Source organism: Anas acuta, chromosome 3 (assembly GCF_963932015.1).
Source record: "Anas acuta chromosome 3, bAnaAcu1.1, whole genome shotgun sequence".
Taxonomy (NCBI): domain Eukaryota; kingdom Metazoa; phylum Chordata; class Aves; order Anseriformes; family Anatidae; genus Anas; species Anas acuta.
The window spans coordinates 19,571,740-19,594,213 of NC_088981.1; the positions used below are offsets into that span (position 1 = coordinate 19,571,740).

Sequence of the window (22,474 nt, forward strand, 5' to 3'; positions counted from 1 at the left end):
GTGATGGATGGGACTGGCAATGATAAACTCAATTTCAGACCAGTAGATCACCACTTTGAATTAACAAAGATCAGTGGAAAAGTTCTGTTCAGCTGTGGTATAGTTTAAGTATTCTGTAAACAGAGATAAGACAACAGTCACATACTATTAACTTCAACTTATTTTCTCTGATATCACTGAAATCAGAATCAAGTCCCTGAATATAAACAAATGCCACTTAAAAGGCTGTACTTAGGTGTATCTTAAGCTAGCCATATATGAACACATATGCACAAAGGGATGTTATTTAAAAAAAAAAAAAAAAAGAATATGTATTCTTCCCCGAATATGTATTTAAATATTCATGCTTATGAAATGCTAAGATAACAGATAGTTGATCACTTAGGAGTTACTATTAGAAACTATTATTCATAAAGGAAATACATTATTTCTATTTAACTGGGAAAGCAAGATCACAGAATCACAGAATTTCTAGGTTGGAAGAAACCTCAAGATCATCGAGTCCAACCTCTAACCTAACACTAACAGTCCCCACTAAACCATATCCCTAAGCTCTACATCTAAACATCTTTTGAAGACTTCCAGGGATGGTGACTCCACCACCTCCCTGGGCAGCCTGTTCCAATGCCTCACAACCCTTTCAGTAAAGAAGTTCTTCCTAACATCTAACCTAAAACTCCCCTGGCACAACTTTAGCCCATTCCCCCTTGTCCTGTCACCAGGCACGTGGGAGAACAGGCCAACCCCCACCTCTCTACAGCCTCCTTTAAGATATCTGTAGAGAGCAATAAGGTCGCCCCTGAGCCTCCTCTTCTCCAGGCTGAACAAGCCCAGCTCCTTCAGCCGCTCCTCGTAGGACTTGTTCTCCAGGCCCCTCACCAGCTTCGTCGCCACATAAGTTATGCACAACAGCAGCTGAAATATTGTTTCTACTTTTTGCTAAATGGAGTTAAATAAGAGCGGACTGCTTACTGTCCTCTGCCGTAGTCATTGAAGTCCAGTCACTATAAGCATTGCCATAACCATTGGAGGCAACCACTCTCATCTCATACTCAGTGTACGGCTGAAGATCTCTGACACTGTGTTGTAAGGAAGCAGTTGGGCTGGAAAGCAACCTGCGAAGAAAAGTAGCGTGATTTACAGCTTTAAACATCCCACCACAGAAAGCAAGACTAAAACATTACAAGTCTTGCAAACAAATAACCCAGCCACCCTAAAGGTGAGCCATATTTGAGATAATAGGACTTTTCTTCCTCAGCAGCTCACGGTGGCCTTGCAGTGGTCTGCGTACTCTAGAATGTCACCAGCAGAATGCCTCCGCCGCATCTGGAGTCGGTAGCTGGGTGTGCCTGGGGCGTTGTTGCGAACTGGTGTAGACCAGACAACCTGAAGACTGGTCGGAGTGGCAGATGAAAGCCTTGGAGGCATAACACCATCTGGAGCTGTCGAAAAGCATGGATGAATTAGAGCAGAGAAAACCATGGACAACATATGCTGGGTGGAAACAAAACGCTCCATATACTGGAAAAACTGTTCCTCAGGATCAACAGCAATGTTAACATGGTCCATTTAGTTTAACATTTTCACTACTAAACTATGATATTTCTTTATATTCTTCTTTCCAAAGCAGTTACATTAATACCATTTTGCTAAAAGCAAACATCCAAACACCAAAAGGAATTCATAAGCAACATATTCTCTACCACCTGTTCATATATTATCTGCTTCTCCTTGTGCCCAGTTCTGCCACCCCTAGAACTTAAAGATACGCTCACAGAAATCTTACTCAGCAAGACTAACAATGATCAGATATATATCATTCAAGTACCTTCATACTCTTATAAATTTATAAAAATTCAAAAAGAAAACAGAAGAAATTTTAATGAAAAAAAAAAGTCTTCAGGTAGAAATCAAAATAGATTCACTGAAGTCTCACTCTACAATTTTGTTAAGGAAATCAGTTTATATGAAGTTGCAGATTTATATCTTGTAGTTTATATGAACTGCAGATCAAAATATGTCACTAGTAATGCTATGAATGACCTTTAACTGCTGCAAATTTCCCTGTATGCAGTAAAAAGAACTATGCCAACTTGCACCCGGGAGTTTAAGGCTTTGCGTGTTTTTCTTTAAAAAGAAAACAATCTGTTTGAGAAACTTTCTGTACATAAACACATCTGGAACTTTTATATACAGTGCATGTCTGTAGCTCTGTAGCTCTTTTCCAACGAGTTAAAACACTGGAAAGTCACTGCCTTTGTCATTTAAACTTGTGTAATAGTTTTGCATTTCATGGTCCAGTAGTTACCATTTGCATTTTTCTTTAGCCATTCCAACAGAAATTCTCGTTGCCGTTATTTCTTGTTTCTCTCTATTATAAAAACAGTCTCACAGATCTGTAATTTAAGGTGTAGTTGTAAGCCTCAAGGCGAAAGTTGTAAGATGAATGAACGGTATTTTACAATAAGTTTTATGATCTTCATTTACCACCCAAATATGAGATGGTTACTATGAGGGAAGTTACAGCCTGTGAAACACTGGAAACACTGCCCATATCTTTCTCTCCCTAGAACAGGTGAAAGGATATCATCAACTCTGAAAAAATGTCACCAGTCATATACCACATTTTTGAATTTATACTGACATAGGCATACTATGTGTGTGAACTATGTGATATGTGAACTAACACCTAAAAGGTTGACTTTGATTATGCATATTTATGACTGGGGAACTTCAAAATTCTTCAGCTCCAGCTCCAAATTGTACAGAAAGGTACAAGACGTGGCTTGCTGCAATCTGTAAATTGATTTCCTTTCCCTTAAGTTCAAGGTCCTCCAGTTCACATAAGATAAAAAAGTTCCCTTTTTTCTCTGTTACCATGAAAAAGGTGAAATAAAATTATGGGGCTTTAGCCAGCCTGGCCACATTTGGATATTCTCTCCTGTTATCGCTATATAGACCTAGGCAATGAGACTGGTGAATTCCAAATAAACTTGAAACCTTACTGTTTCTAAATCCAGGAGATGTCTGAAGCTAAAGTAATTCATGGCCTGCAAATCCCTTGCAAATACATTCAAGGCCAATCAAGAGCCTGAGAGCACCTCAACTCTGAAGGAAAAAAAATGGCTGATTTAACATGAACAGCCACTGACATCCCTCCAGCTGAGCCATCAAAACCAAACATCTGCACACCAAATGCCTCTCTATGTGAATTAAATTACACTCAGAGTAAAATGGAGAACATATATTTACCTCACTTAACATTGCTCTGTTTAGCAACAACATAACTAATGTTGGAGTTGAGTTGTGCAATGCGGGATTTACAGGATATAAAGTACAGTACTCACAGATAATCATGAATTATTTTGTCATTTCCTTATAAAGTGCTTACTAAAGTTGTTAGCAGGCAAGCTCAGCAACAAGAAAGACGGCACAATCAATATAATAACTTTTGTTAGAGGATTTTAAAGTGTTTTCACAAGCTGACACTAAAAGAAAGACTCAATATCCCTTCAAAGCAGAGTACTACCTCACTTAAAACTGAACTGTCTGTAGCTTAACATGCACCTATTGTTTAAGGGCACACAGACATTCTACACAGCAGAAAAGCTACATCTAACAATTAATCTAATTAGCTGAGCTGTAATTTGGCCAGTAAGATAAAGTTCACATTGTTATTGAGGAGCCAGTACAAGCAACTCACTGAGGAAGCAAAGTGTTAAATTTATTTCCAGATCTGTAAGAACACATCACTTCACCTTTGTCTTTCATTTCTCAATCTGTTAAATTGAGATAATAATACTTATCCTTCTTTGTAAAGCTCCCCGAGATCCACAAAGTAAAAGCTCTGATTAATCTTTATGTATGTATAGTGGTGGTTATTATAGTGATACAGGAATGTTCATCAAAAAAACAAAGATGTAGCTGTCTAAATGTCAATAACAATTCACAGTGCAGATGTTATTTTAATGGTGTAGGTAATCTCAGCTAAATGTTCAAATCTCTTCTACCAACAAAAGCCCAACAGAGGGAAGTGTGGGAAATTTAGACAAATCTCTTCTGTGAAAGTCAACCGACCTGTAAAACAGGCCTACCTCACTACTATCAAACAAACACGTGAATATTTTGCAACTTTTTTTCATTGAAAAAATTTTCCATAGGTTGCAGAGAATGTCTTTAATCTGCTCTTCCAAAAAGAATGGGACAGTACTGTACAACAAATATGTTCTGGAGTTTCTGCTGAGACATAATGAAAAAGGTGCTCTGTAACACTAAACACATTTTGATCATTAAAACTACAGAGCACTTCTCCAACAAAAAAGGTAATTCTAAACTGCACACAAAACATCCTTTGACTATTGCAAACAATCCTCCTCACCAAGGTCTTCAGTGTAACATTTCCCTCAGCTTAACCCTTTTTATCCGATCTGTATTCCCAAGAGACTCCTTACTACCCAAGTAATAACTGGCAACCAGCAATAATTCTACTGAAAATTTCTCAACAGAAGAGCCATGTATCTATCAGCTTGATATATTGTCTTTAAGATGCAATGTTGCTCAAAAAGCTCCCCTCAAGCTTTAATATGACCCTCAGGGGGCAACCACTCCACTTGCAACCTACTGAATCAACATCTAGCCCAGTAAATCCTCACTTAGCAGGGCAGAAAGTCACACTTTGTCTATGAAGAGATTAAAAAAGCAGAGTAAGATATTTAATCAGATGTCAGTTTTAATCAAAATATTAATTAATAAACAACCCCACAAAATAATAAAAACTGGACTGTTTCATTCTGACAATAATATATTGCATTCTAGTCATTCAGTTACATGCAGATGAGTCAGGAAAGACCTGACCCCTGCTCTGCAGCTAATATGCTAAACAGTCTTTGAAAAGTGTTTTAACTTCTTGCTTCAATTTCTTCATCTTAAATAACATATGCAGCAGTAGTCAGCTTTGTAAGTATTTATGTTAGGGCAGCAAGCATTATATTAAATGATTGCACTTAAATGTTTACTTCACGTTAACAGCCTACTTTTCTGAGAAATATTCATTATGCTTACCATAAAACTATACCTGTAACTTAAATTATCTAAAAGCAGAAGACTTTAGGAAGGATTGTTAAAAGTGAACTATTAGGACAATAAACTATCTACTTCTAAAAAATGTCAGCACTATTAATTTTTAATAAGATGAAGAAAAGTCAGAAGAGCTCATTTTGATATCCATCAGTGTGGTGTCATCTCACTGCAACTTCGATAACGTGACACAACATTTAACAATGATCAGACACGTATTGGCCATTCTGTATCCACAATATCTTCAGACAGACATCTAGAAGATTTTGGAAGTATGAAAATCTAACACTACAATTCCCTACATCTGCATGTAAGAAATATTTAGGAGAGCTGATGCATCTTATCTAAATATTTTTCATACACGTGTATGCAAATGATAACAGAACGTATTTAACTACAAAGGAATGAAAATAAACTCTCTGCAGTTTGTACCATAACAGCAAGGAACAGTTTCAGTCAGACTGCCTTTAGATGAATACTTTGCTCAGTCATGGCTACTCTTCCTCTTTTCCAGGTTCAATTCACAAACTCCATTTCTTTATCTCATTGCATTGGTTGTTTAGATACTCCTGATTCATTTTCTATTTTGGGTGCCCATACTGAGATCATCTCATTACAGCACTTTTTATGGCAATATGTTCTGCACGTTGACATTTGTTTCTCCTGATTTTCTCAGGTATGCCTGTTATCCAGTTGTTTGTGCAGTCCAAATAATTCTAGTCATTGCGTTTTCCATAATTCTCAACATGGCCGTACGTTTTGTTGTTTTTTGTGGATTTTTTTTTTCATTTAACTGAAAGGCAGGCCATGATGCTGGGCCATATGTCATCACTAGAAGGGCATGCTAGTTATAAACCTTTATCTGTTGGCAAGATTGCTTTTTTTCTGTTTCTTATCTTCACAAGTTCATTGAAGTTTACTCTGGTTTGTTTTTTAACCCTCTTTTTTCCAGCCATCTTTCCTACTCACTATGTATTGAATACACTGAGTAATTTTTATTTTTCATTTAAAGCATATATTTCACCAAATTGTTTTCCACCTACTCAATGAGTAATGTATGTATACAGTATTCTTGAATTTCATTTTTAATTTTATAATTTTACAGATACGTATTTTCAGTTACAGATATTGTTCCATCTAATTATATATCTACCAGGGACAACATAGACCTAGTTTAACTTTCCGTTATATGTCCCATTCAACATAAATCAATACATTTTGGAATATACAGTGTGGAAGGTCCACAGTGGCCTTCTTGCTTGCCCCAGTCTGGGGCTCAGAAAGTATGGTAAGCACTCTCTGAAAAAACAACTAAGGAGACATAAAGCTCTAGCTTAAAGTCTCCTTAAACTTCCCAGTTTACACCTGTTTACACCTAATGTTCTTGAAATTTTCCTTTCAGAAGCATGACATAAGCAGAGTACAAAAACATCTTGTTCTCTCTTCATGATCTATCCTGTGTTATAGATCTGCTTTAATAGTAATTTCATCTGAGAAGAGGTCACTTTGTATACTTGTTTGCTTTTAGCATTGTTACTTATACTAGTTAGGCATAATAACACTCAGAAAATTGAAAATAATTAGTTTGAAAATCTAAAATTTATCTTTATCTGGATTTGAGTATGCAAACTTTAACTGCAATTTTTCCTCCATTTGCAGTTCTAAGCTGCAAAGTACAATTTTAGTAAGGCCTGAAAAATCAACTCACACTTTACTTCATGGCCTGCAGAAGTGAACTTTAAGACATTGCTCTTATGAAATCCCAGAACGGGCTTACTTATTCCTGATTAATACTGCTGTAAAGAAAAACAAAATCAGACCTTACCCTCCTTTTCATGAGCTTTCCCCCCATCTACAGCCTCAGTACTTCTAATCGAGATATGGGTCTCAAGTAAAAACTTGTGTAAGAGATGCCTTTCCTAAGTGATATATTTTACTGAAATCAACAGTATAAAAATGTTTTACAGACTTGTATCCTTTACTTTTATTTAAGAGGTAACCTGCCTTTTTTCTCTCATGCTCGACAAAGTTTATCCACACTATTCAGCATGAACTTTGCTAAACTCTAAAAACTACAGAAGAATGCCAATAAGCAATTAGCTGAATGATTAATGGTTATAATACCTGTAATAAAGACATTGGATAGAATTTATAACTGCCCAGTAAAGCTAATTATTCATCAGATTATTTAAAAGGATGCCTAGCCAATAACTGTCATATCACAAAATTAATTAATTAAAAAAAAAAAAAAAAAAAAGACCATGAGGAAAAAACATAAGAATTGATGTTGCAAAATCAGGCAGAAATCATAATTAAACAACTACCATAGGTCATTTGTTACATGAAAAGTGAAATACCTCTGTAGTTAGCTTTAAGAAATTATCAGATCTGCCACTTATCCTTACTTGAGTGAACAGGTGTGGCAAGAGGGGAGGGAACAAGATTCTGTCCACCTTCATGTAATATCTTCAGCGTTCTACATGAAGCCGCTTTATAAATTGATATTGCTCTTTTTGGAGAGAATTTTACATCATCTTCAAAGTCTTGCAGCTTACCTGCAGCTGGCAGAGAGTTAGGCAAGTACACTAACTCACATTGGTGGAAACACTGGCACTTCTCACCTCTGGTGGTAGTCTCACAGAGTCCTGGCAAGGAGACCCTTAGCTAAACTGAAGTTTCCTTCTTAACGTTGATGGTATAATTGCAAAGAACTGAAGGCTGCTGACTTATAAGCATTTTCCTTCATATTTGAAATGAACCAGTTCTTAGGTAGCTACAATTTCTATAACTAAGATGATGTCACAACCAGAGCAATAACCACAGATAATTATTCAGGAGGACTTCACCCTTTCCATCAATGGTCATTTGAAGTGCATTTCAAGAATCAGAGATGAAAATCTAGCACATGAATCAGATGGAAGGAACTCATCAGATGGGAGGAATGTGCATCAAGAACGCCATTGCTAGCCAGTCAAGGGAAGGGATTGTCTCGGTCTACTCTGCCCTGGTGAGGCCTCACCTTGAGTACTGCATGAAGTTTTGGGCACCACGGTATAAGAAAAATATAAAACTGTTAGAGTGTCTAAAGGAGGGCAACAAAGATGGTGAAGGGCCTAGAGGCAAAGACGTATGAGGAGCAGCTGAGGTCCCTTGATTTGTTCAACCCAGAGCAGAGCAGGCTGAGGGGAGGCCTCATGGCGGCCTGCAGCTCCCTCACGAGGGGAGCGGAGGGGCAGGTGCTGAGCTCTGCTCTCTGGGGACAGTGACAGGACCCAAGGGAATGGCATGGAGCTGGGACAGGGGAGGGTCAGGCTGAGTGTTAGGGAAAGATTCTGCTCCCAGAGGTGGCTGGGCACTGGGAGAGGCTCCCGAGGGCAGTGGTCAAGGAGTTCAAGAAGCATTTGGACAATGCTCTCAGACACATGGTCTGATTATTCATTTATTTATTTATTTATTGGTGTTTTTTGGAGACCCAGGAGTTGGACTTGATGATCCTTGTGGGTCTCTCCCAACTTGGATATTCTGTGATTCTGTAATCAGGAAACCCACCCTTCAATGTTCATGATTGGTTATGACTTAATAATTTTTCATCCTGAACTGTAAGATGGCAGAGGAATAAAATTATTCCCAGTACTGTTGATTAGCCCTCTAATTTGACACAGCAGCAAGAGGATGAGCTTATACTGAGACACAAAAATTCACATTCCTGGAACAAACATGATATTTCCAAGATTTCAGCAGCTGAACTGGGTGAGAAAAATCTGTTCTAGCTAAGTGAGTCTCCTGGTTCAAATGCTGGCAGTGTGTGTATACCCACAGTATGAATGTGCCAGTGTACCACCACTCACAGAATTATCTACCATGCCACTGATGTGCATTTTAACAAAAAATCAGTTGATATATCCTTAAATTTACAGACTGGAGAACAATGCAATTTTGCAAATAATTTGGATCCTCAATAATATTACCTGTATTTATTTTTAATCTGTAAATTTATCTATGATATGTAGAAGATGATATGGAATACTGACATTTCTGATGGAATCCACACTCGCTAGTGTCCATAAATAGAAAACCAATCTGACAAGGTGACAGATTAGCTGGTGTCAGGGATCCACTATGCACACTGGGTGGCGCAGTCTTATTATATCTCAAATGTCCCGTGTACCAGTAAGATCCAGGTCACTGGACTACCATTGGGACATGACTCAACTGAAGCTGTAACAGACAGTTTTACCCTCAAATCCTCTCCCATTTGAAGAAAGAGAAGAAAAAGAGTTTTCCCCAAAGTTCCTGGATTGCTATCCAGGCAACACAAAGCTGGATTTGGTTCACAACTACTGATTAACTTCTTTATGTGATACATGGTAATCGCAAATCACAAAATCACAACCAAAACAAATCACAATGATTGTCAATGTCCTATTAAACAGAAAATCAGACACAGGTGTTAAGAAGGAAGTGTTTCTTTCCACCTACAGTCACTGTTCCTATCCCTCTCATCTCTTCCACAGAAAGTATGAGGAGAAAGTCTGACTCTCCAGCATGCCCAGAGGGAATCATCTCTCTGCTGTGACTCTCCCAAAACAGTACATCCCCTCTAGCTGTCACCTCTGCAACAGAAAAACAGGCATTTACACTGCCACATTTCCAGTAGCACTTACATGTTTAGTTGAATGTTGTTTTGAATCAAATACTGTATAGTACTATGATTTATAAATAGAAAGAACATTTTGAAAAAGCTCTGTTGAATAATAAAATGAAATCTTAGTTATGAATGAGGAAAAACGATCATTTTACTTTTAATTAAAAACAGATATAACACTACCGTTTATAGCAATAAGTAGACCATTCTTCACAGCAGAGTCACTTTTCAAAAGATCAGATGATTTTGTCATTACTGGGAGTTGTTACTTTGCTTGGGTTATCTAAAGACCAATGTACCGCTTCCTTGGGTTGGTACACAGTTGGATATCTCAGCTGAGGTTCACAGAATCACAGAATGGATGAGGTTGGCAGGAATCTCTGAAGATCATAGAGTCCAAACCCCCTGCCAAGCAGGATCACGTAGAGCACATTGTGCAGGATGGTATCCAGGCAGGTTTTGAATATCTCCAGAGAAGGAGACTCCACAACCTCTCTGGGCAACCTGTCCAAGTGCTTTGTCATCCACACAGTAAAGTGCCCCCTCATATTGAGCCAGAACCTCCTGTGCTTCAGTTTGTGTCCTTTGCCTGTCACTGGGCAAATGTTGTGCCACCACAAACACATCATGTTACAGCTCTGGCTTAGTTTCTAGCCTCCTGACAGTACTGATATAAAATAGTACCAAAGCTACAAACATAGCTGGTCTCATCATGTTTCAGATTTCATTATATGTTCATGGTATAGTGTTCCCACAGTCACTGTTCATACATCTTTGTTTTCTGCAAGGAGCTTGCAGAGTTTCTGGAAGTTTTTCTGTATTCTAACTTTCTTAATCTTCTTAAATATATCTTTATGAAATATATGTATATGACATATGAGAAAAGCAGATAGTTCTTGGATATTATGCTCATATATCAAAAAGCACCACAGGAGTACACTAGGGAATATGTTGTCAAAGAAACCATGGAATTTTAGCTTCTCATTTCCAGTTTTCCCTAAGGTGTAGGTGCTTATCACAACAATATCAAAGTGTCTTCTATGTCAATGCACTGAAATAAATATATTCCCACTGAAATTCATGGAGGAAATTCAGAAATTGGGAATGTACAAAATCTCATAAACTTCACAAACTCTAATTTTATGGACAGTCCTTTCTTTGGGCAGAAGAAAGTTTTGCTCACTTAAAGACATTGGAAGTCATATCCTTAAAATATTGAGGACATAATTGTTTGAAAATTTACCTTCACACTTCTATTGAGCATCTTCTAAAATTTTGTTCCTTGTAAGTCTTTTTCAGTAGCAACCACACTCTCATAAATGAAATGATAAAAAAGACATTTATTATTTGCTTCAGTCTTCAAGCTATTAAAAAGTATATTATCTTTTCCTGTTCACCTGAGTTGGACATGGCTGAAAACAAATATATCAAACCAACAATACTTCTTAAGTGGAAACTATGATTTGTGTGTGTGTTATCACAACCTGCTTTACAATTCACTCTAAGGCATTCAAAGCATATAGCCTTTGAAGTAGCCTACTCTAGTTTCCTTCTGCAAAGCACAGCATATGTCAGGTTCAGACAAAATACCAAAAATGACTGTATATTTTATTAAAAGCCTATTTTTTTCCTCTCTCTTTCTTTTTAACAAAAGTCTAATTTAGTTGTTGTTCCCTTAGGTACAAAGTACACAGTTCATAATTCATTTGATATAAAATGTCAGTTTAGATTTTTGTACTTCTTTGATAAATGAGAAAAAAACATGTACATTTCAATTTCCTTCTACGAGGTTTTGCTAGCAGAAGACCCCCTCCCATTGTGCTGCTCAAAGACCTTTGTGTTAAATTAAACATCAAGATTCAGAAACTGTAGGGAATGATATTTCCAAGACACACAGTACAAATATATGAGACTGGGAAAAAAGGTAATGATTTTTCCTACCACTAAAGTGATCTCTCCCAAAGAGCATCTTTGATCCTTGAATTAGTTCTCAGTTATAATTTAATATATCAAAACTGTCAGCAGCTTTCCTTACATTTAGACACAAAGTGATATAGTCAGCTCCACAAAGAGCAAAATACAACACTGAGGAGCTTGCTTCACTCCCAACATGTGCTTGTGCTTCTAAAGCCCATCAGTATTAATGGGGAAAATGCATGCACATCAAAGGAAATAGCAGAGAATTAATTTAATTGTATCTGTCATCATTAAGGGTATAGAGTGTTTCTCCTGATATAACCAAATCCTGCCATTGATCAACACACAAAACTCTCAGGGGACTAATCTGCACAATGGCAAAGAGCACAACCAGGAATTTAGTTCTGGAAATAAAACTACTATAATTAGGAAAATAACAACAAAACACTGTATATTATTCTCTTTTGTAACATATGAGGCCAAGTTGAACAAATCCAAACTATCACATTTACAGAGTAAACAAGAATTCTTATCACTCCTCAAAATTGCCAACTGCAATGCTATGGCTGTCACTTCACATTACAGTCTAGTTCAGCAGCTGCAGTATCAATGAATTATGCTATATTAGAAAAAAAAAAAAAAAAAAAGAAAAAACAACAGGATCACATTCTCATGCTCATGCTGAGTATCAACACCAATGAACCCAGATCCACAATTGCCCAGAACCCACAACCGGCTCCCTCAACCCCTTTGCTGCCAACATGCATACTGCCTCACCCCAACCAGAGAAGTGGCCTTACCCCTGGGTTATAATAGTGCCTGCTCTGTCTTCTCCCTCAGTTAATAAGGTATCTCTTTTTTGCTCAGTAGCAGACTTTCAGCAGGAGAGATGGGCCATATTCTGCCTTCCTTGCTCATGAACCCAGAGATTAGTTTGCTGCCCAGGAAAGTGGGAGAAGGGAATGTCAGTCGCTTAGGATAAACAATCTAGATCTTCTTTTTTTTTGTGTGGCCAATGCTCTAAACAGAGATAAGCTACAACAGAATATGGAAGGTGACACCTCTGTTCCACCTGACTATGGCAGAAATCCCTACCTGTTTTTATGGATTGGATCCCCACTAAAAATAGCATTTCAATTGACAGAAATATGTTATCTAGTGAAGCAAAATATTTAATTTTTAAAGTGAATGGAAAGCAATTCAGACAAGCTTATTCACACACAGAAATAATCCATGCAAAATATAGCGTTGACTTATCTGATAAATAAGGTAAAAGTATTACAACCTTTTATATCCAACCCATCCACACAGGGATGTTCATACCTCATTGTTAAATAGCTGCTCATCAGTTAATGTCCTGTTCTAGATATTTATAACAAATAAACCATTAATATGAATTAACTCTTGGCTTCAGCTAGTGCTGAAGAACACGTAAATCTACTGAAATCAGTGGAATTGTGTCAATATACAACAATGAATGATCTGTTCCAAGTTTTTTTTTACTGAGAAGACCTTGGCTACTGTTTACTTTTTCAAAATTAACTAGCCTAATTGATAAACAGTCTTAGTAATACCGTCACATTTCATTCAAACCCAAGCCAGGTTGCCTGCATTTTTTTGCCTTATATTTTTGCCATAAGAAATGTCACAGCATTTACTCCAATCTGTACATACATCACCATATACTGAGGTAAAGGAAAACCTTGACAACATCTATTCTCTACAAAACAGTCTTTCTTTTGACAAAAAGTTAAGAGGAAGGGAACACTTCTCCTCCTTTGTTCATTTTTAAAACACAGACTGAAAGGACTACATTTTCATCACAGGAGATTTACAGCTGTTTAATTCAGATTACAATCACTGGGAACATCCTGTTCAATTTTTTGGACAGCACTATCAATTTCTTAGGAACAACCATTTCAAATACAGTTCTTAGTATGTAAGAGCAATCACCACTTCAGTGAAAGAAAAAAATAGAGAAAAGAGACGTATTCTTTCTTTATATAATGTCATCATTTCACTCAATCAATTTCTTTTCTTTCTACATGCTCTGTAAGAACTGTTTAGATAATCTCAAATCAGTCAACCTGAATTCACTTGTTTTCTGTGTACACAGTGGGCACATTCAACTTTGGTGACACCTTTCATGCAGAGGCAATCCCAGTCTAAGCTGGGGAACAAGATCAGAGGCTGCCAAACTTTCTAACGTGCATATTATACTGATCAGCACTACAATGAATATAAACTCTCTTTACCTTCCTCTTCTTGCCTTTCTCTTTGCAAATATGTCTCTAAAATGGAAATAACAATAACAAGCCTACTGGAAAGCTGAGTCAGCAAATATCTGTAAAAATCATAAAGGTAAATATCTCAGTATATAAATAGTAAGAATTATTACAATTGAATCCTGGATGTATCCCATGATAATATGAAATACATGAATTCTCTCTCTCTCATATTTTACTAACCTGGAATTAATCTTTCTAAAATGGTAGCATTTCCTTGTCAGTAGTACAGGTCAGACCTGCATACAGATCCAAAGAGAAACAGGCAAAAATCCAGTATTTATTTATGAGTGCTCATATACTAATATATCATACACATATTGTGTGTGCACATATGCACGTGTGCAGACACAAAAATAAATGTTTAGTAAGAAAAGCACAGTGAGGAAAAACCGCAAAATGTTAGAAATGACTATAGATCCCAATGGCCACCTTAACTGTAAGAAAGAGGGTAACATAAAACTGCACTGCCTTATAGAGATATCAGAGGAAAAATGGTGACTAATCACTGATTCACACCCATTGTCTCTTCATCTCCCTTTTCATCTTTATAGAGAAGCTTATTTCCTCTTAAGGACTCAGAAAACTAGCACAAAGACGATGGCAGAAAATGATATGAGGAAAAAGCAGCAAAAAAAAATCTACCAAACAAAACAGAAACTTAAATAACTTTATGGAGGAAAAATATATTAATTCTGAAGTATGTTTTAAAAAATTAAATTATAAAGTTTTAGATTTTTTTAATTCAATTTTAGATCTATACCCAAACTTCGCAAAACCCTCCCAGTTTGGAGTTATATTTATTCTGAAAGGCAAGCAGGAAAAAAAAAAAAAGCAAAAACACTTTTATGCCTATCATGAAAGAACATGTCTGTATTTGTCCCCAACTAGAGAGGGGTAAAAAAATGGTAATTTGATCCACTCTACATTTAACCCTTGGGAAAATTTTGAGACATCCTGATTTTTTCCCTTCAGCTTTTTTTTTTTTATTTTTATATGCAAACCATAAGAATACATGAGTTCATTGCAAACAGACATCCTCAACAGTGCAAAGTAGCTCAAAAAAATGTTAAAATGTTGCCACTTTACTCAAGTATTTTATGATCAGCAGGCTAACTTTCATAATCTAGAGGCTTCAAGAGCAGAATATACAGTTTAAAATAACAAAAATAAAACAAAACAGATATTTTCGTTTGCTGACAGCTTATGAAAATGATTTTTTTTTTAATCTATAGAGGCAGTTGTCAAAAACAAATATAATAAAAAGTGAACTTTTCAGAAAAGCAGTGCAAATCATGCAAGCAAAGTAACATAAAATTGATCCAATTCCTAGTACTTCCACATGTCTGCAAAATGGTTCAAAAGACAACATTCATGGTGTGACATGAAAAGACAACAATGGTGTGATTTTTCAAATGTATTCTGCTTATTTTCACTAGGAATTTCAGTATCATTTTCTTATAGAATTCCTTCAACTGATGAAGCAGGCTAGTTTATTGCATAAAGAATGTTGACTTTAGTTAGAGTACAGAACAATTTGATTGAGATTTATATAAAATGAACACAAAAAGCATCTTCAGGCTTAAGATGATATAAAAATTCTATATCTCATCTAAATTGTGTTCTTTTTAACATACGATTGAAAGTTGTCTGAAATAGGTTTATGTGATGGTAGGTAATCATTTTAAGTAATGATCTGCAACTAAATCCCACAACAGGCTGTTTTTCCCACCTCTCCATATTCCTCTGTTTTTCAGAAGACCAATCAAGCTGTAGTTTTCCAGTCTGAAATCTGCTCTACCACAAATTTCTTCCAAGAGACCTTAAGTACTGCCTGGATCTCAGGCTCAGGTTTTGGAAAGACCTGGACTGAGACCTCCACAAGGAGGTTAATTACCTGCGTAGAGATGATCTATTTCAAACTGTTTCAAACTGAGGCTATTTCAAACTGTTGCACAGTTCTCGCTTTCTCATCTGGCAGTCCCCAAGAAAGCAAAAGCATCCATGTCCTGGGCAACTAAAAACACAATGTTGATATTCATGCCCTGTTTTATGCAGCTCCAGAAGACAGAAAGCAAAGAGCTGACAAAAACAGCTCTCCTATGTCCAGAACATGGGAACAGGATATGCTGGAATAGCATAGCTGGAACTACGGGGGATCTTCCAAGCCCCAAAAGGACTAGATGCACGGGAAAAGGGAAGGAGACAATCAGAACAACAACAACAACAACAAACGACACAGTTGGAATGTCTTTGCCTTTTGCCAATCTTCAGCTTTAGGAGTACGGACTTGGTAAGGGTACAATTTAAAGCAACCCTGAGGTGGTCCTTCATGATGTGTGGAGTTAGGCTGAGCCACAGTTGGCCTCCCATTGAAGACACACCCTTTCAGTAATGAGATTTCCCCTCTCTTGTCTTGCCACCCAAAGCACAAAAACCAACCATCCAAAACCAAGAATAAGCACAGTATAAACTCACTAAAAGATGTCCTGAACAGACTGGGAGAGGGGAATAAAAGAAGAAAGTAGAACTAATGAAAACAACAACAGATCAATAATACAGAGGTTGGAGAAGAATTATAGTTTCATTAGAACAACTCTCATTTTTCCACACAAGCACTTTTGCAATCCTACACTATGAAATCATCTTCCTGGACCAGAGAAACTAGAACAGACAATTTACACAGCTTGCCACTGACACTCTTTAATTAGCTAGGTCATTGACAAGAGATGTAAGGCATCTTTTCCCCCCTCCCTACTCTATCTAGCTCTCTCCTTAGGCTACCTCTAGAAAAGATATGGCCACAATTTTTTTTCATTCATAACTTTCTACTTTCCTCCCCCCCCCAAACTGTATTCAACAATTTTGTGTAAAACATTTCCTATTTCTCATTAAAATCACAGATTATATTATCATGAAGGTACAGAAACATAATGCATATGTTTGAGAATTTTCATTTTTTTAGATATCTATTTTTTTAATGAATGCAATAGAATACTGCAAGAATTTATTTAATTTTAAATCCTAAGCTACCCTTCCATTATCTTTTCCAGTTATCAATTGCTTTTACTACTCTACCTTCACAAAACAAAAAACAAACAAACAAACAAACAAAAAAAGATAGAAGAGAAGGAAAGAGATGAAAAATTGAAAAGAAACAAAAGATACAGAATAAAAAGAATTCTGTTAGATTTTATTCTATGCCTATGGGGAAGGTGGAGGGGAGAACAGATTAAAGCAGAGAAATGAGAAAACAACAAATTTTTTAGAAACACCTGAAATTTTCTCAAAACCAGTTTTGTGGTGTGACTCTATATATGTGATCTTGAGTATCACAGAAAAATAAACTTATCTCGCAAGGAAAAATTTTAGCATACTCAGCTTTGCTTTTTTTCTTCCTAAATAATTCTGGCCTCACAAGAATCAGTTTGCTTTGTTTACTGAATATTCATTCATCTAAGGAGGCCTGTTTACTCCAATGATTAACTAGCATGAGCGAATGTTTCCAGATGTGAAAATAAGTTGTACTATGTGGTCTTATTTGTTTGCATAATTAGATCAATGATCCTATGATGTGGTTCAATATCCAGTCTCAGAGGTGCTGTTACCTAAACTAACAGTGTCTGAAATTCTTTGCCTGCAGGACACCATGTTCTGTAGATGGTGAACAAACATCAACAGCTATAAATTCACAGGCTCACTTTTTGCTTCTGAAAACTAGCTTGAGCTTATGGGCAAAGGCATGCAGCATCCTGTGTACAAACAAGGGACCAGCAAAGGACAGGTACTTATCAGTCCAAGGCAAAATCTGACATCTTTCACAGCTAGACATTACTGTGTTGTGCAAATCACAAGCCAAGCATATAAACCAGCATTATACTCCATAAATTATGGCAGAGATTAAAAAGACACTTCACTGCTTAAGCATGTCTCTCTCTCCCTCTCTTTCTCTTCCCCCCGCCCCCCGCCCCCCCCCCGAGAATCTCCACTTTTACATATTACTTAAGGAGCAGGAACATATATAAACATTTTAAGGCCATTCCCTTCATAGATAAGGCAGCACCAGGTTTATGGCTGCCAATGTTCAACAAAAAGACAACTCTCTGCAATAAGATATAGAATTACCACACACAACAAGTTTCTTACTTATTCCTGTTGTCTGGGACTCCATCCATTTTCTGTGCTTTCTTTCTCATTGGTGATGACTTAGCCTCCATCTTCCTGCTTCTCATCAGATTAGCAGACTGCATCTCTCTGCGTTCTCTGCTCACCCCTACTTCTCAACAAGGCTACCTGTTCTGCATGCTGGATTTCTCTTTTTTTTCCATATTATTATCATTTTTTTCCCTGTGGTCAGGGGCAGGGAAAATGTGGAGTTAATGAGAGTTAATTGTGGAGTTAATGTGGAGTTAAGATCTTACCAGCAGTGACTGCAACTTTCCTTCCTGTTAGCTTACCATAACTTACTAGAAAGTATTTCCAGATTTGTGGGGTCCTACATAAGAAACAACACTTATTAAGAATAAAAATATATAACCAAGTGATCTGTACAGAACATTTTCTCCCATATTTTTGCAGTTTTACATCCCCTGTATCATTTCTATTCATTTACCTAATTAAATAAATTTTAAAGCAATTTGTTCTCCAGATCTTTTACTGCCTGGCATCCTCAAATTAATTTGAAGCCTTGGCTAGTACGTTATTTTTTACAACTTCTACTAAAGCAATTTAGGACAAGATAAATAGAACAAATTTATTCTATTTGGAAAAAATATAAAACTCAAAAAAATTTACTTCTACCTTTGCGGTATGAAATTTGTCACTAATCATTTTAAACTATGCCCTTTTATGCTTCTTCCATCTCTTTTAGCTTTCTATGCAGTTCTTTGATGTAACAAAGACAGTTTCAGACAAGATTTCAGTTCATCTGGAAAAAAAAAGCTTTAAGTCTTGAGGCAAAAAGCAGTGTATTTAAAATTTATATACTCCATAATGCCTTTGTTCTGAACTTGAACATCCTGAAAAACTTCTCCGCTTTCTTTTGCCTTCCGACTCTGAAGATCATTTGTTCTCATGGCTTCAGCTTCTTATTATGCAACAGTGACTTTAACTGGTGGTTCCAGCATTTAAGTACATGCACAGTCATGGCTGACCCTTCCTGATCAATTGCCAATCCATACAGGTTTGACTGATAAAAGAGCCAATTAGATTTAAGCAAATTAAGGGACATCACCAATGTCAACCACTTATTAAACTGAATGCTGAATTCCATGCATACAAAACACTAATGCACCAAGTCCCATTAAGAGTTGAAATCCTAACCCCATTAGTAACTCCAGACCACTACAGGCCAAGGGTCAAAAGAAAGTTTCATATTTATGGATTAACATTTGGATTCAGTTTTTATTTTTTTTTAATCTTTCCAAGAACTCTTGAACCTGCACTGCAATTTTAGTCAAGAGCATAGATAAAATATATTCCTTCTTTCTAAGATTTTTTTTTTTAAACATTGACTTTAAGCATGGCAAATCAGCTTGATGAGAAATTAAGATATATTCAATCAGGTAAAACCAAAGGTTCAGTGTGCATTATATTATGTGCAATACATTTTAAATAAAATTAAAACATAGGAAAGGCATGTTGGAAGTAAAAATTGTAGAATAATTGAAAAACAGTTATTTGCAGTAACTTCAAAATGGAACACTCCTGTCTTTTCTGTCACTACCTGACAATTAAACAATTTTCCCTCAAGTTCCCTAATGCACTCCCCACAAAGTAAATTTTAGGAACAGAATTTTTATGGTACCCTTAAGAAGAAAATGCTACATTTCTACACTCATTGGAAGGCTGTGATTTTGTATATAATGAGAACTGTTTGTTTCTTTGAACAAACATACTTCTGCCAAAGTGAAACCTTGGCCACTGAAGTAAAAAATAGAATTCCTTCTGTTTTCAGTAAGATCCAGATTTCATTTAATGTGCCAGTGAAGGTCCAACATAAAATTACCATTTTACTCATAATGTACTATGCATTGGAATTGTATAGCATTCAAAGAGTCTTTATAGTAAACAACATTAAAAACTAAACATACATTGTCCTAGTTAAATGTATGCGTGCCTGCATGTACGCACATGTACTGTGAGGATATATAGCGTGTGAGAGTCCTTCTCTCATGTGTAGTGCTTCATTTATTATTCATTTCACTACAGATCACAGTCCACTGGACAATACTATGGAAGATTTCTTTAATAACTCTCACTGCTAATTTAATTCTACTTAAACACACATATCCTAGTGAATGCCACATGCTTTTCAGCATGATTTTATGTGTAAATCAGGATAATACGTTTTCAGATCATTAACTAAAGGGAAGCATGAACTAAAACCTATTTAATCAATGAGGTATTGCTTTTAAACTACCACAAGGTCATAAAAAAGATAATTTCAAAGCTATAAGTTTTCTAATTGTAATCAACAACAATCTAATGATGAAAGAAAGTGTATCTTAATGGTTGTCATAAACTTGTGCACATCCTTGTCTATCTTTAAAGATCCTTTACTTTTTCATTTGGTAAAAATTTCACTACCAGATTTTGTTATTTCTTCATGCAAAATTGAATAGTGACACTGGGATTAGATATATCTGTGTCTTAAGTGAACAGTATAACTCATACGTGGTTTTATTATTATATGACAATGTTTATATGTTAATAATACCTATAATTTAACAAACAGACTGGAAAAATACAAAGTGTGATGGGACTTAACCTTTTCATGTTGCTTGACAATGTCATACAAATTCTACTTTTTATTTATACAGTTTTCAGAAGTCTTTCACTTGCTTTGTCCCCAAACCAATCCATTTCATGCAAGCAAACTGTACCAACTGTAATCATGTTTTTTGTTGTTGTTGTTGTTATTTGTTTGTTTTTGTTGTTGTCATTTTTTAATTGTATTATTTAGTGGTTGTTGTTGTTTGATTGATTGAGTTTGTTTATTTGTACTTTCACGTTATATGTATGTCAGTCTACACTATTTGTGCTCATCAGATATATCTACATGTCTCTCAAGACCAAGTTTAGCTGGGCTCTCATTTTATGATTTAAAATCATCTTCATTGCTTCCAGTGGCATTTCTTCAGCAAAATCTAGTTCACTTGGATGTCCATGAAAAGAGAACACAAAAGAAACTCATATAAATCAGCTGTTAATTTGAGCTTTCATTGTTAAAAAAAACAAAAACAAACAACAAAAAATAGTATTTAGAGAGTATTTGCTTAATTCTGTTACTTTATTTTATTGTTTGTTTTGTTTTTTAAGATAATATCCAAAGTGGTTTAGAGTATCATTCGTCGTAAACCAGCACGCTGCAATTGACTTTCTTGAGGTTATACCAGACCGCAAAATGAAGACGACTCTAAATTCTTAGATCAGATAAGCCTCCCAAAATAGAATCTAACACCATTCACAGAAAAAAAAAAAAAAGAACAAAATAGGCATATGATGCACTTCTTACTTACTCAATGTTATCTATGCAGCTACCTGTTTTCATTTTCTATTTTTTAAATTGAGCGATGTAATAAATTAGAAGCTGAAAAGAACAATTTTGTCAGTAAGAACTACTAATGCAAACATATTCTTCTAGCTTCCAGTCCTCAGTTGCAATAATAAATAACGTTTTGTTTAACAGAGTATTTGTGTAATTGTTACATGCACAGAAACAGCACTTTTTCATACTTACCTCCTGGAGGCATGACTATTGTTATAGCATCACTTATCAAGCTGCCCTGGCTGTTGGAAGCATTCACTTGTACTGTGTAGTTAGAAAATGGAATCAGTCCTTTAATGGGTACCCATACATTGGATTCGTTGCTGCTGTGTAAGATCCAAGTGCCATTTACAACAGAATAATTACTGTCAGCTGTTAAGAAAAATGAAAAAAAAGAAAAAGTGAGGGGGAAGAAGAATAAATGTTGGGCTTTGTGTCTTCTACAGTTTGTTGTTCTTTAAGCAAGACTTCTGCTCAAATGAAAATTTGCCATTAATACCAGTAATGCCAAAAAATGGCTAATTTAAATAATAAGTATTGTTCATCGCTTTCTCCTGTTTTTTGCTAACACTTTCCTGTAGTCATAAAAGTTGAAAAATAAAAAGAGCAACCATACAGTTGCAAAGCTGATTGATATACACACACACACATACATACATACATATATACATATGCACACACACTATGTGCTGCAGACAGCAGCCAGTTTTCAGAAGTTACTCATGTTCGTGGGCAGTTATGTGAGAACTGCAGATGCAAACTGGTCAGGAACAGTCGAAATGTTAAGGCCAATTCTTATGGCTACGTAAGACTTGTACAGCTTCTTGAATTCACTAGAAAAGGACTTCAGGAGTTTATCAACTAGTATAAGCTAACGCCAGTGTTTACCTAAGAATTACTCCTCTGCAATAAGAAACAGTCTTTCCAGCATGGCCTGCCATCCGCTCAAAGATAGAACAGGGATTTAGGTATGCAGTTTATCTGTTGAAATCATCAGAGGAT

General features: G+C 36.2%; 1 protein-coding gene across 1 annotated transcript in view; it reads right to left on the minus strand.

Annotated features, from left to right (window-relative positions):
- The window catches only part of USH2A (usherin), a 404,558-nt gene that overhangs the window by 134,189 nt on the left and 247,895 nt on the right, over positions 1 to 22,474 (minus strand). Inside the window, exons 38-40 of the mRNA XM_068675985.1 lie at positions 21,665 to 21,844; positions 1,292 to 1,442; positions 973 to 1,115 (exon numbers count right to left, since the gene is read on the minus strand). Of these exons, the coding sequence (XP_068532086.1) occupies positions 973 to 1,115; positions 1,292 to 1,442; positions 21,665 to 21,844 (474 nt within the window). The remainder of the gene's footprint in view (positions 1 to 972; positions 1,116 to 1,291; positions 1,443 to 21,664; positions 21,845 to 22,474) is intronic.